The 14,428-nt window shown below is 34.4% G+C and overlaps 1 protein-coding gene across 6 annotated transcripts in view; it reads left to right on the forward strand.

The window, feature by feature from the left end:
* The window catches only part of SMC6 (structural maintenance of chromosomes 6), an 80,343-nt gene that overhangs the window by 41,578 nt on the left and 24,337 nt on the right, over positions 1-14,428 (forward strand). For all 6 annotated transcript variants that reach the window (XR_012325805.1, XR_012325806.1, XR_002177926.3 and 3 more), the window contains exons 17-20: positions 3,554-3,714; positions 7,101-7,236; positions 8,462-8,542; positions 9,651-9,821. Coding sequence is in view for 3 of the 6 variants with exons in the window: in XM_019943249.3 (XP_019798808.1) it covers positions 3,554-3,714; positions 7,101-7,236; positions 8,462-8,542; positions 9,651-9,821 (549 nt within the window). In the remaining 3 variants the exon portion in view is untranslated. The remainder of the gene's footprint in view (positions 1-3,553; positions 3,715-7,100; positions 7,237-8,461; positions 8,543-9,650; positions 9,822-14,428) is intronic.

Raw genomic sequence — 14,428 nt, forward strand, 5'->3', positions numbered from 1 at the left:
TAAACAATCTAACCTTACACCTAAAGGAACTAGAGAAAGAAGAACAAACAAAACCCAAAGTTAGTAGAAGGAAAGAAATCATAAAGATCAGAGCAGAAATAAATGAAATAGAAACAAAACAATAGCAAAGATCAATAAAACTAAAAGATGGTTCTTGGGGCTTCCCTGGTGGCGCAGTGGTTGAGAGTCCGCCTGCTGATGCAGGGGACACGGGTTCGTGCCCCAGTCCGGGAGGATCCCACATGCCACGGAGCGGCTGGGCCCGTGAGCCATGGCCGCTGGGCCTGCGTGTCCGGAGCCTGTGCTCCGCATTGGGAGAGGCCCGCGTACTGAAAAAAAAAAAAAAAAAAAAAAGATGGTTCTTTGAGAAGATACACAAAATTGATAAACCATTAGCCAGACTCATCAAGAAAAAGAGGGAGACGACTCCAATCAATAAAATTAGAAATGAAAAAGGAGAAGTTACAACAGACACCACAGAAATACAAAGCATCCTAAGAGACTACTACAAGCAACTCTATGCCAATAAAATGGACAACCTGGAAGAAATGGACAAATTCTTAGAAAGGTATAACCTTCCAAGACTGAACCAGGAAGAAATAGAAAATATGAACAGACTAATCACAAGTAATGAACTTGAAACTGTGATTAAAAATCTTCCAACAAACAAAAGTCCAGGACCAGATGACTTCACAGGTGAATTCTATCAAACATTTAGGGAATAGCTAACACCCATCCTTCTCAAACTCTTCCAAAAAATTGCAGAGGAAGGAACACTCCCAAACCCATTCTATAAGGCCACCATCACCCTGATACCAAAACCAGACAAAGATACTACAAAAAAAGAAAATTAAAGACCAATATCACTGATGAATATAGATGCAAAAATCCTCAACAAAATACTAGCAAACAGAATCCAGCAACACGTTAAAAGGATCATACACCATGATCAAGTGGGATTTATCCCAGGGGTGCAAGGCTTCTTCGATATACTCAAATTAGTCAATGTGATACAACATATTAATAAATTGAAGAATAAAAACCATTTGATCATCTCAATAGGTTCAGAAAAAGCTTTTTACAAAATTCAACACCCATTTATGATAAAAACTCTCCAGGAAGTGGGCATAGAGGGAACCCACCTCAACATAATAAAGGCCATATAAGACAGACCCACAGCAGACATCATTCTCAGTGGTGAAAAACTGAAAGCATTTCCTCTAAGATCAGGAACAAGACAAGGATGTCCATCTCACCACTATATTCAACATAGTTTTGGAAGTCCTAGCCACAGCAATCAGAGAAGAAAAAGAAATAAAAGTAATACACAGTGGAAAATAAAAAGTAAAACTGTCACTGTTTGCAGATGACATGATACTATACATGGAGAATCCTAAAAATGCCACCAGAAAACTACTAGAGCTAATCAATGGATTTGGTAAAGTTGCAGGATACAAAATTAATGCACAGAAATCTTGTATTCCTATACACTAACAACGAAAGATCAGAACAGAAATTAAGGGAACAATCCCATTCACCACTGCAACAAAAAGAATCAAATACCTAGGAATAAACCTACCTAGGGAGGTAAAAGACCTGTACTCAGTAAACTATAAGACACTGATGAAAGAAATCAAAGATGACACAAGCAGATGGAGAGATATACCATGTTCTTGGATTGGAAGAATCAAGATTGTGAAAATGACTGTACTATCCAAAGCAATCTACAGATTCAGTGCAATCCCTATCAATTTAACAGTGGCATTTTTTTACAGAACTAGAACAAAAAATCTTAAAATTTGTATGGAGACATAAAAGACCCCGAATAGCCAAAGCAATCTCAAGGAGAAGAAATGGAGCTGGAAGAATCAGACTCCCTTACTTCAGACTATACTACAAAGCTACAGTCATCAAGACAATATGGTACTGGTACAAAAACAGAAATATAGATCAATGGAACAGGATAGAAAGCCCAGAGATAAACTCATGCATCTATGGTCAACTAATCTATGACAAAGGAGGCAAGGATATACAATGGAGAAAAGACAGTCTCTTCAATAAGTGGTGCTGGGAAAACTGGACAGCTACATGTAAAAGAATGAAATTAGAACACTCCCTAACACCATACACAAAAATAAACTCAAAATGATTTAGAGACCTAAATGTAAGACCGGACACTCTAAAACTCTTAGAGGAAAACATAGGACGAACACTCTGCGACATAAATCACAGCAAGATTTTTTTTTATCCACCTCTTAGGGTAATGGAAATAAAAATAAACAAATGGGACCTAATGAAACTTAAAAGCTTTTGCACAGCAAAGGAAACTACAAACAAGACGAAAAGACAACCCTCAGAATGGGAGAAAATATTTGCAAATGAATCAACGGGCAAAGGATTAATCTCCAAAATACATAAACAGCTCATGCAGCTCAATATTAAGAAAAAAAACAATCAAAAAATGAGCAGAAGACCTAAATAGACATTTCTCCAAAGAAGATATACAGATGGCCAAGACGCACATGAAAAGCTGCTCAACATCACTAAATATTAGAGAAATGCAAAGCAAAACTACAATGAGGTATCACCTCACACCAGTTAGAATAGGCACCATCAGAAGATCTACAAACAACAAATGCTAGAGAGGGTGTGGAGAAAAGGGAACCCTCTTGCACGCTTGGTGGGAATGTAAATTGATACAGCCACTATGGAGAACAGTATGGAGGTTCCTTGAAAAACTAAAAATAGAATGACTGTATTACCCAGCAATCCCACTACTGGGCATATACCCAGAGAAAACCATAATTCAAAAAGACACATGCCCTCCATTGTTCATTGCAGCACTGTTTACACCAGCCAGGTCATGGAAGCAACCTAAATGTGCATTGACAGACGAATGGATAAAGAAGATTTGGTACATATACACAATGGAATATTACTCAGCCATGAAAAGGAACGAAATTGGGTCATTTGTAGAGACTTGGATTGATCTAGAGACTGTCATACAGAGTGAAGTAAGTCAGAAAGAGAAAAACAAATTTCGTATATTAACGCATATATGTGGAACCTAGAAAAATGGTACAGATGAACCGGTTTGCAGGGCAGAAATAAGAGACACAGATGTAGAGAACAATGGTAGGGACACCAAGTGGGGAGAGTGGCGGGGCGGGGGGTGGTGGTGTTGTGTGATGAATTGAGAGATTGGGATTGACATATATACACTGGTATGTATAAAATGTATGATTAGTAAGAACCTGCTGTATAAAAAATAAATAAAATTCAAAAAAAATATCAGTTTGTCATAAAACATCATTTCTTATGTTTTTAAGACTCAATAGTTTAATTCTTTGAATCTTGAAAGTTGTTTTTTAAATTATTTTATTTTTCTCATGGAATTATTTCATTTGAATGTTTAAATAAAAATACTTGAATAGGTATTTTTGGTAATACCTATTACCAAAATTTTTGGTAATTTAGGTAATATTTTGAAATTACATACAACAGAAATGCTTTGGCATATTTTTAAAATGTATTTTCCCCTCTGTTTTTTTAGAATAATTCTGTAGCTCGTGCAGTAATGCAGTCCCAAAAGCCACCCAAGAATTGTAGAGAAGCTTTTACTGCTGATGGTGATCAAGTTTTTGCAGGGCGTTATTATTCATCTGAATATACAAGACCTAAGTTTCTCAGCAGAGATGTGGATTCTGAAATAAGGTTAGTGTCCAGTTTAGCTTTACTGTATTATTCCCACTAGTTCTTTGGGGTTCATTTCTTTTCATATTACTCTATTAGTAGTTATGTCAGTGAAGAATTGTGAGTAATCTGTTTGGTCTTAAAAGATCATTTAGCTGGATGTAGAATTCTAGATTGATGGTTATTTTCCATCATGACTTTGATGACAGTATTCTGGGCTTGATGAGCTGGTCTGAACATTGATTATTACCTGTCTGCAAGGAGGTAAGGAGCTTAACTCAGAATGTAAATCAGCTACATCACTATACCATTGTTTAGTTTTGCTGATTTTTCTCAGCGAGAGTACAAGTGTGCTGGGTATACATTCTGGCTCAAGGTCCTTGCTGTGTCTCTGCCTGGTACTTTGAGTCACACTGTTCTAGAAGAAAAATCAGTCGGCACCGTTAGATCAAATGCTTAGGGAGATAGAGTTGCTAGAGGAGATGCAGTGAAAAGCCAAACAAAAAGCTAAAGGTACTTAATAAGATTCAAACGTGTGCAAAAAGAATTTTTGGTATGAAAAAAGCATGATTTTCCCAACTGAACTATCAGTTGATGAATTGATAAGGTGGAGCTGAATTAGTGACCTAGAAGACCTCAAGCAGAAGAACATAGAACTTAGGTAAAAGCACTATCTAAGAAAACTGAGTAAAGGTGAAAGTATTCTAAATGGCTTTTATAGATAGGGGGAAATGAGGTTTTTTTAAAATAGATATCTGATTTTCAAATTATATTAGTTATTTTTGTATGACTATGAGAGCAGCATAAAGCAAAATAACCATAGTGGATATTGGGAAGTTTAGTAAAATTTCTTTTTTAGCAACAGAAAACTGTTGAATGATCTGCAACTTGTTATTACAGCACTCAACACACATTTTAAATTGACACTGAATCTTTGTGATAGGATAGATGAAAATTCATCAATGTCTGAACGTACCTGTATAAAAGTGACCTGTAAAGTGATAAATTTTTGTCCGCTGTGCCATGACATTTAAATCAGGCCCCTCTAATTCTTAACTGGGTAAGACTAAATTATATAGTACTCAAGCAAACATGAATGTAAATGTATAAACAATATCATGGTAATGTTACTGTGTGTAATTCATGCTTTTTCTTTCAACAAAAAATGCCTTGTGCATTTGTGTTCCACATCTTTAAAAAAAGTATGACATTCTTGGAAAAGGTAGTAAGTGTATCAGCAGCAAATCAGGATCCCTGATTCTAGCATTTTAGTAGTAATGGTTTAAGACTTACTTATGAAGTTAATAATTGGCTTCATTTTTAGCTAAAATATTTGCATCAATGTGTAGTGGACAGAGCTTTTGTTTTAAAAGCCAGGTGAACATTGGTTTTTTAAAAATTGTTTCTCACCTTGATAAACTTTATTGATTGAAAATGTACTAAGTTATCATGATACATGATATTTGTGTCATCTGTTTTGACCTGAACCAGTATGATAGTTGTCTGATATTTGGAAATTTAAAATAATTCACTGGTGTTTTTTAAATACAGAAAATATAAATTGGAAAACAAAAGTAGCTTATAATTCCATCTCTCCACAGTCCCTGTTGACATTTTAAAAATGATTAAAAGTAATATAGGCATATGGTGAGAAAATTCAAACAGTACAGAAATGAATGCAATGAAAAGTGAAGTCCTTTGCCCCCCACTTAGGTATAATGTTTTCAAGGTTCATCCATTTGTGCTGTGTATAAGTACACATATGGTTTCTGTGTCTTGCTTTTTGTCTTAATATTATATCTTGGAGATTGTTCCATATCAGGACACTTAGAGCTGCCCCTTGGTATGGCTGTTCCATAATCTACCTGACCAGTTCCTGTTGATGGACATACGTGTTATCTGCAGTTTTCTCCTACTATAGCAGTGCTGCAGTGAGAACGCACATGTGTATCATGGCATACTTCTGAAAGTATGTGCATAGATTAAATTCTAAATGGTGAAAATGCTGAGTCAAAGAATGTGTGAATTTAAAAATTTTAAAATTCATTGTTTTATTAACATACAATTTATGACCTGATTTTAAATATTTAATAACATTAAACAATTACTAATATTTTTAACACTTAATAATACTAAATGAGCCTTAATATTTATTAAAATAAATATTTAAATTTTATTTTATTATTATATAAGTTGATCATTTAATAGCAATTGTCAAATGACTACAGAGCAATTGATTCCCTAACCCCCTCCCACACTATGAATATATGAAGTAGGCTTTTCTGTACCCTCATCAACTCAGCACTGGCAGGTTCCTGTTGATGAAAGATGGCTCTGAAACAGTTTTTGCCTCTGGCTCCATTTTTACCAGAAATACCACACTTATTCTCCTCTTTTTCTTTTTCTCATTTGTTTATCATTCATTCAGCTAACATCATTGATTTTTGTTTTTAATTTTGAGAATTCCACAAGGTAGCACGGTTCTAATAGTTCATCAAATTTAAGATGCTCTGTTATTTTATATACCAGTAAAAAAGAAAAGTATTGATAGTTGAACCATGGACTGGAAGATGATTTCAGAATTCAGAGATGTTAAAATGTGGAAAAGTGTGCATCTTAGTGAAATCTGGCGTACTCTCTTTATCAGAGAAGAGTTGTTCTTAATTGCACAGGTGGTTCTCTTCCACCAGGCACAGAGTTTTAGAAGACAGAGTCAGTGAAACAGGAAAAGATCACTTCTGAAAGACAGTTGCCTCTGCTGGCATAGAGACCCCTTATGGCTTTGGCATCTGCCGACCTTTCCCTCCACCTCTTTTCATTGTCCTCCTCTCCTTCCCTTTCACTCCCCACACATTCATAGCATTTATTCACCACAGGAAATGTTGAGCTGACCTTCAGTCTTATTTGTTTTTCACCTCTTTGTGCCTTCGTGTATTTCTTTCCATCTTCTCTAGGTGGTCCATCTGGTGAAAACTTCAGAGAACACAAGTCAGTTGTCACTTCTCCCAGACTTACTCTTAGGTTCCCGTCGTATTGTGGACATATAGTGCAGTGTCCTATTTACATTTCAATGTTATGGTTTATTTCCTGATGTTTTGCCTTTTTGTTTGATTCCTTTATGCCTTAATTTTTTTTCTACCTCTGCCTATCACTGTGCACAATGCCTACCACAGATAAATCATAAATACTTACTAATGAAGTAAGTAAAATTTAATTCCAGTTTAGATGTTTTTTGAAATCTCTGTATTTTCATGTTTTGAATTACGTGGTAGGAATAGAGAACTGGTTAACTGCATAGGTTTTGCAAAAAAGCTATTAAAAATAGGGTTTTCTTTGTAAAGATCTAAATATTTGTAATATTCAGAAGTAAATTTAAAGTATTTTTTTACCCTCTCTTCTCTATTAAGTGACTTGGAGAATGAGGTTGAAAATAAGAAAGCCCAGATATCAAATCTTCAGCAACATTTGTCTGCCCTTGAAAAGGATATTAAACACAATGAAGAACTTCTTAGAAGGTGCCAACTGCATTATAAAGAGTTAAAGGTAAAAAAACATCATTTGTTTTCTCAACTTAATCATTTCCAAGTTATTTTTAAGGTCTTAACATTCATTTAGTTAGATGAATAGTTCTCAACTATTTTGGCCTCAAGCCCCTTTACAATCTTAAAAGAGCTTTTGCTTGTTTGGGTTTTATCTATCAGTATTCATGTTATTAAAAATTAAAGCAAAATTTAAGAATGTTTATTAATTCATTTAAAAATAATAAGTACATTATGTGTTAGCATAAATAACATTTTTATGAAAAATAACTATTTTCCAAAACCAAAAAGATTTAGTAAAAAGATTGACGTTTTTTATATTTTTTAAAATCTCTAACATCTGGTTTAATAAAATTCACCTGAACTGTCATATCAGCTTCTGTAATCAGTCTGTTGCAATATTACACATCATAGTTATAAACCTCCTGTACACCTGTAAGAAATCCATAGTAAAATTGGTCTTAAAAAAAAAAGTAATGCCAGGCTTCCCTGGTGGCACAGGGGTTAAGAATCCTCCTGCCAATGCAGGGGACACGGGTTTGAGCCCTGGTCCGGGAAGATCCCATGTGCCAGAGAGCAGCTAAGCCTGTGCGCCACAACTACTGAGCCTGTGCTCTAGAGCCCGCGAACCCCAGCTACTGACCCCACGTGCCACAACTACTGAAGCCCGCGCACCTAGAGCCCGTGCTCTGCAACAGGAGAAGCCACCACAATGAGAAGCCTGAGCGCAGCAACAAAGACCCAACACAGCCAAAAATAAATAAAATAAAATAAATTTTAAAAAAAAAGGCTTTTAAATAAATAATGCCTTAGTGTTTTTATGAAAATAGTGTTGACTTCATGGACCCTCTGAAAGAGTCTCAGAGACACCCAGGAGATAGTGGGATTGGACTTTAAGAACCACTGGAGTAATCTTTCCATAACTTGAGACTGGATGTTTCAGGAAAGTACTTTCTCTGTGGACTCAACACTGTCATCATTTTAAATGCTAAGGTGGAGTACTTATATCTGCTTTGCATGAGAGTGGATTAGCAATAATGGTGATCAAGGCAGACTTTATACATACTTTTCTTTGGTTCATTTAATACTAATATGTCTCTTTCATTAACTATGGAATCCTTCTGTAACATAAAGCAGAGTAGAACTTTGTTGATTAATACATCCTTGCCCAGGGTTTTTATTTTTCATTTATTTCTATTTACTAAAATCTAAATACTGTTTTTCAAAAGATGAAAATAAGAAGAAGTACTTCTGAAATTCGGGAACTTGAGAATATAGAAGAACACCAGTCTGTAGATATTGCAACCTTGGTAAGATTCTTTTCCTCAATTTAAATGTAATGTTAAAGGAGAAATCTGTCATTTAAGTTAAGAGTATCTACTCTCAGCTTTATAAAAAAATCCTTTTTTGAGGCTACTTTTTATGATTGCTATATCCATTTACAAATAAGGTAGAAACTACCTGGTGTATGGCCTTCAAGTTCCTTAATATTTTGTATATGTAACTTGCATGCATTGTAATTGGTTTTGTCTTCTTCTGTTGATACAAGAAATAATACTTTATCAGAGTTTATTATGTAAATAGTGCCCTTTCAAACCAAACTACCTAGCAGTTTTTTCAGAATTAATCAGTATCAATATTAGTGATATCTTTTAGTCAGTTGAAGTTGGCCTCTTGGCATTATTTTCTTTTTTCCAAGTTAATGGTTTTAATTCACCGCATATTTATTACTCTATTTTAATTTCTCTTAGACATCTTTTTATGACATTCAGCTCAGCTCTCTGGGTTACCATAAGTAGTGAATTAGATAGATTGCAGAGTCTTGTTAAAATGAATCAGTTTTTACCAATTGTCTCCTCTCTACCAGGCATCATGTTAAATGCTGAGGGACACAACAGTGAACAAAACAGTTCAAGTCCCTGCACCAATGGAGCTTTACTCTAATAAGAATTTGTCTTCATTTTTTATTAGTAATCTGGTTTTCCACTCAGTGTTTTTCTGCTTTCATTACTTTTATTGATAGACTAAATTTCTTAAAGGTATGGGCTGTGTCTTGTTTATTTTTGTTTACTCAGCATCTAACACATTGTCTGGCATAAGATATATATTTATATACATTATATTTTGAAAGAAAAAGTGAGTAGATAGAATAAAAGTTACCCCTTTTGATTATGACCTCAAGCACAATGTAGTTTGTCTTCTAAATGTAATCCTTTTCTATTTTTGAACCTATTTCTTCTACCTCCTAATTTACCATTAAGAGTATAAAAATATCATAATTTGTTCTTTGTATTTGTCTTTAATCTGATTTACTTGTAGCCTATAGTTTCTCCTCTTCTAGAATTGTTTGTACTGTTTTTCTATTTGATTACTTAAAAGTGTTTTAACTAATTCTGTATGCTCTGTAAATGTTGCCAGGAAGATGAAGCTCAAGAAAATAAAATCAAAATGAAAATGGTTGAGAAAAACATGGAACAACAAAAAGAGAATATGGAACATTTTAAAAGTCTGAAAATAGAAGCGGAAAACAAGTATGATGCAATTAAACAGAAAATTAATCAGCTATCAGAGCTAGCAGATCCACTTAAGGTATGTATTATTGTTACTCTACTATATATATTTTTTATGTTTCAGTTTTATATACACTATATACCGGCTAGATATTTCCTCAACAGAATTTATGGCTAACTGTAAATGTAACTGTATAACACCGGGCTGTAAACCAGCTTTTCGTCATTAGATCAAGTAGAATTAAACACTCTGCTCATGCCTTTAAGGAGAATAAATTGCCAAATTTCTGACCCCCCAGAAGGTTACAGCTTTTGTTACCTTTTTATTTTGTGAGATTTTTTTCTTCTTTTAGAACTAGAGGCAGGACATCTTATCTGTCCATACTGTTTCTGTGCTTATCTGTTCTCTTGTCCCACTTTTCCGCAATAGTTGAAGAATTAGTTGATATAAAAGCCAGCTTGAAATAAAATGCTACCCAATTCCCATTTATTAACATATCTGCATTATATTCCAGCTAGAATTCAATCGGCCTTTTTTTTTTTTTTAAAGCACATACTTTTGGAACCAAATTAGGGAAATAAAGTTATTTACCAATTAAATTCTGTAAATTTCACCACGTTTAATAGCTTTGTTGTCAAGTAGCTTATTATCATTCTCATTTTTATGAATAACTCAATTATTCTCGAAACCTCAAATTTTATTTATAAGACATTGAGAAGAATTAATAGTATGTTTTAAGAGGAGAAAGGTTTATTGACGATATAACCCCCTTTTTTTGCAGGAAAATTACCCCTTTGAATCAAAATGTATTTAGACATTTTAAAAATTTTAAAGAATTTGCATGCATATGAACTTTACTGTAATTGTCTCCATTGTCAATTTTAGAAAACATAATTTATTAAAGGAAGTCAGAGGAGGACCCGAGCAGAAACAACTTTCCTCTGTTTGCGGTGGCCTCTCTACAGCTGCTTTCCATAGAGCTGTGATTCCTGCCTGCTATTGTAATGCAAGGTGGTTTACTTTTTTCTATTTGAGATAAGAATAAAAAGTGGGAAAATAGACTGATAAATTACTGATTAAAAAGAATATAAAATTTTAATAATAAAGTTTGAGGAAGGAAAAAAGTATTAAGGATACTATTGAAAAAGACAAATAGTAGTTACTACAGGAAATTAGAATTAAAAACACAATAAGTCCAAGATAAAAAAGAAGACAAAATTAGTTTTTAAAAGAAAATTGAATAAGAAGAAATAAAATAAGTATGAAAATTGTCAGGAATAGGAGAGAGAGAATTCAAAACTCAGAAATTAGAGCAGTGAAGTTAAAACAAAGATGAGATAAAAGAAAATTTTAAATGGGTGAAGGATTGAGCAGGGAAACTTAAAATCAAAATGATAAAGTATGCTAAAACAATATAGGAAAAGAAATAATTAGCACCTGAATTGTCCCAGATAGCTTAAAATTAAAAACAAAAAATGAAGGATAAGCTGTGTTCTGTTCTTTTAGGGACGTGTAGGCTAATGCAACTCCTGGAATTGGGAGTGTGTAGATAAGTTCAAGAGTGGAAAATATGGGCAGAAGGCAGTAAGAATTCTTGGTCTTAAGTTCTTTGCCTTGGTTGCAAATAAGTGAAAGCTAGACGAGTCCTTCAGTAAACCTGCATGCGGTCAGCCAGTAGCCAAGAGGGTTTTCCTTTGCACTATCACATCCCAATAGCCATCCCAATAGCTAACAACAGGACCAAGAATATTTGGCTAACAAAAGAATTTAATTCCTCAGAAACTGTCTTTGTGATATATTAGCAGCTTCTAAATGTAATCTGTTTGCTATCAGGATGTTTGTTCATTTTGTGTCAGAGGAGTGGTGAGGAGTGGAATACTCTGTTCAAATATGTAGTCATTGAAATCTTCGCATAAGATTTCAGTATTTTTCTCCCTTTGAACAGTTTATTTTGATTTACACTGCAAACTTAATGCTTTAGTCACAAATTAAATTTTTTGTACAGGGAGCATGACCTACATCAAAAATGATGGTCTGCATTTTGGAGTAGGAGGGCCTCTCAGTTTCTGATAGAGACATAAGTGTTTATTTGGATTGAGGCTGACCATGCTTTTGAAAATTCCAAGATCTAATGATCTATAGCTTTTTAAAACCTCATAATTGATGTAGAGTTATATGAAGCAAGTGGCTATAATACATACTGTAGCAATTTATCCAGTGTTGTCGGGTAACTAAAATTGGTTATTTAGGCATCAAAGAGAATAAAATTTTTCAGTGATTCTGTCCCTTCTAGCATCTCAGCCTATCTTTTTAAAGGCTGAACTTTTTAGGGCTACATCAGGATTAATTTTAGATCTAATCCAACCTAGTCCTCACCCCAAAACCAGGATGAGTGTCACTAACTGGTTTTTAATATCTCTAAGTCTCTGTTTCACCATCAACAACATGAAAGTAAAAGAAATACTCTCTTGGTTCCTTTTTAGTTTTAAATTTGATGGTACCTATGATACAAATTTATTAAATATATAAGGACAAGTCAAAAGCCATGATAAACGTGGAGAAAAGAACATTAAATTCTTTTCATCCTATTTTATAAGTCAAGTCTTTCCCTTTCTAAAGTTGCTAGGAGAAAAGATTAAGCAGCACAAATCTGCCCTGATATAATTGACCCCTTTGGCTCTAGAAAGCTGATTTGGTTCCCTAAAGCAAACGTGGACATATTTATTTTGAAAGTTTCTACCAAAAATGATTAGAAAAATTAGTGTTTAACCATTCTGTTTCATGAGGTATTGCAATTTCTAACTGTAGTATCTCCTACTATATACATTGCACCCATTTTCTTTTATTCTCCTCAAAGTAAAGGAACAGAGTATCTCCGTACTCCATATAACAATGTTTTTATTTTTAATAGAACTCTGCTATAAAAGCTGTATATTATTAAGTGTCTACCTTGAGTGATAGTTATTTTTAGCAGTACGAGCAAGATGCAGTAAATTGTATTCTTATGTCAGCAAATAGCCTAAATCTATTCTTTTATATGAGGTAAATACTTGCAATTTTTAGATACTTCACATGTTCTTTTTCTTTTTGGGATATCTCCAAATATTCTGTCTTCCTTGATGCTGTTGTTTTGGTTTGCGTTCGTTTCTTTTTCCTTATAACCGTGATTCTTGAGGGTGAACATGATCATCACAGCATGTATGTCCAGTACTAGGCTCAAAAAACAGACCGACTAAAATTTAATTTGGTGGTTATTAAATCAAGAGCCATTTTAAAAATTGAGATTCAGGGATTCTCAACCTACGAAAACAGAATCTCCAAAGGTGGAGTTTGGAAATCTGTATATTTTTTAAAACATCCAAATTGATGATAAAGAAGTCAATCTGTATATCAGTATTTGAGAAAGCTGCCGCAATTGGTTGCTATGTGTATATATATATATATCATCTTCTTTTCACCAGGCTATGCCTCCTTTAAAGACATTTGTTTACTGCATGTACTCAAATAGAAGGCAGATGCCCATAACAAGGGAAAAATCCAGTAACAAAGGAAAATGTATTTTAGTCGCCATTCATATATGAAATTATTAGGCAAAATAATCAAAATGTGTACTTGACATTAGGTCTACTAATTTAATTATACATGAACACAAAATCACAGGTACAAAGTGATATATTTAACATTTAGAAATACTGCTTTGTTTCCATTTACATTTCATGAATTAATTTTTTTAACCTTTCTCATGTGTCTTCAGCGTTGGCATCTTTACGGTGATTAGAGCTGTATTTTGAGTAATTAGAAGAGTTGAGTGATGGATTTTTCCAGAGCTCTTGATCTTCTCTTTCATCTGTATTATTTTAAATATAGCACTTTTAATAAATCATCTTTTGGGCTTCCCTGGTGGCGCAGTGGTTGAGAGTCCACCTGCCGATGCAGGGGACACGGCTTCGTGCCCCGGTCCGGGAAGATCCCCCATACCGTGGAGCGGCTGGGCCCGTGAGCCATGGCCGCTGAGCCTGCGCGTCTGGAGCCTGTGCTCTGCAACGGGAGAGGCCACAGCAGTGAGAGGCCCGCGTACTGCAAAAAAAAAAAGCAGTTGATATTTCGTCTTAAAAGTAATGGTTAGCTGTTATTTGTTCTTGTTTGTATTTCTTCTCTTTATTTCTTTCTTTTGGGATTAGCCAAGTAATTTTTAGTGTTCCTTTTTAAAATTTCCTCTACTAGTTTGTTTAGCTACAATTTTTGTTTTTTTTGTTTCTTTTCCCAGTGGTTGCTGTGCGTTCCAATATGCATCTTTACCTTATAGTTTACTACTCTTTCCCTTTAAAGTGAACTTGGGATAGCTTCTTTACAATTATATTTTGTTCTCAAAATTATGAGGTTACACCTCCAGAAATGATGACCAAATAAGTCAGTGTTAAATTTCTTCACATCTTTTCCTCCTCCACCCCAATTCACCTTTTTTTAAAACCAGGTTTCCTCTGTCAGGTACCTCTGTAATATACAACACTTGCATTGTTTTAAGTCTTTTCAGGCTACCATAGCTTCCCAGGAAACTGCTTGTTTACCAAAATAAAGTTGAGCGCACCATAAGGTATGGAGACTTCATACAAGAACTTTAATTTGATAATGTGACTTCTCAATTTGGGAAACTCTTCACTTCTCTTCAGAAACATATGGATATG

The sequence above is a fragment of the Tursiops truncatus genome, chromosome 14 (assembly GCF_011762595.2).
Source record: "Tursiops truncatus isolate mTurTru1 chromosome 14, mTurTru1.mat.Y, whole genome shotgun sequence".
Classification (NCBI taxonomy): Eukaryota; Metazoa; Chordata; class Mammalia; order Artiodactyla; family Delphinidae; genus Tursiops; species Tursiops truncatus.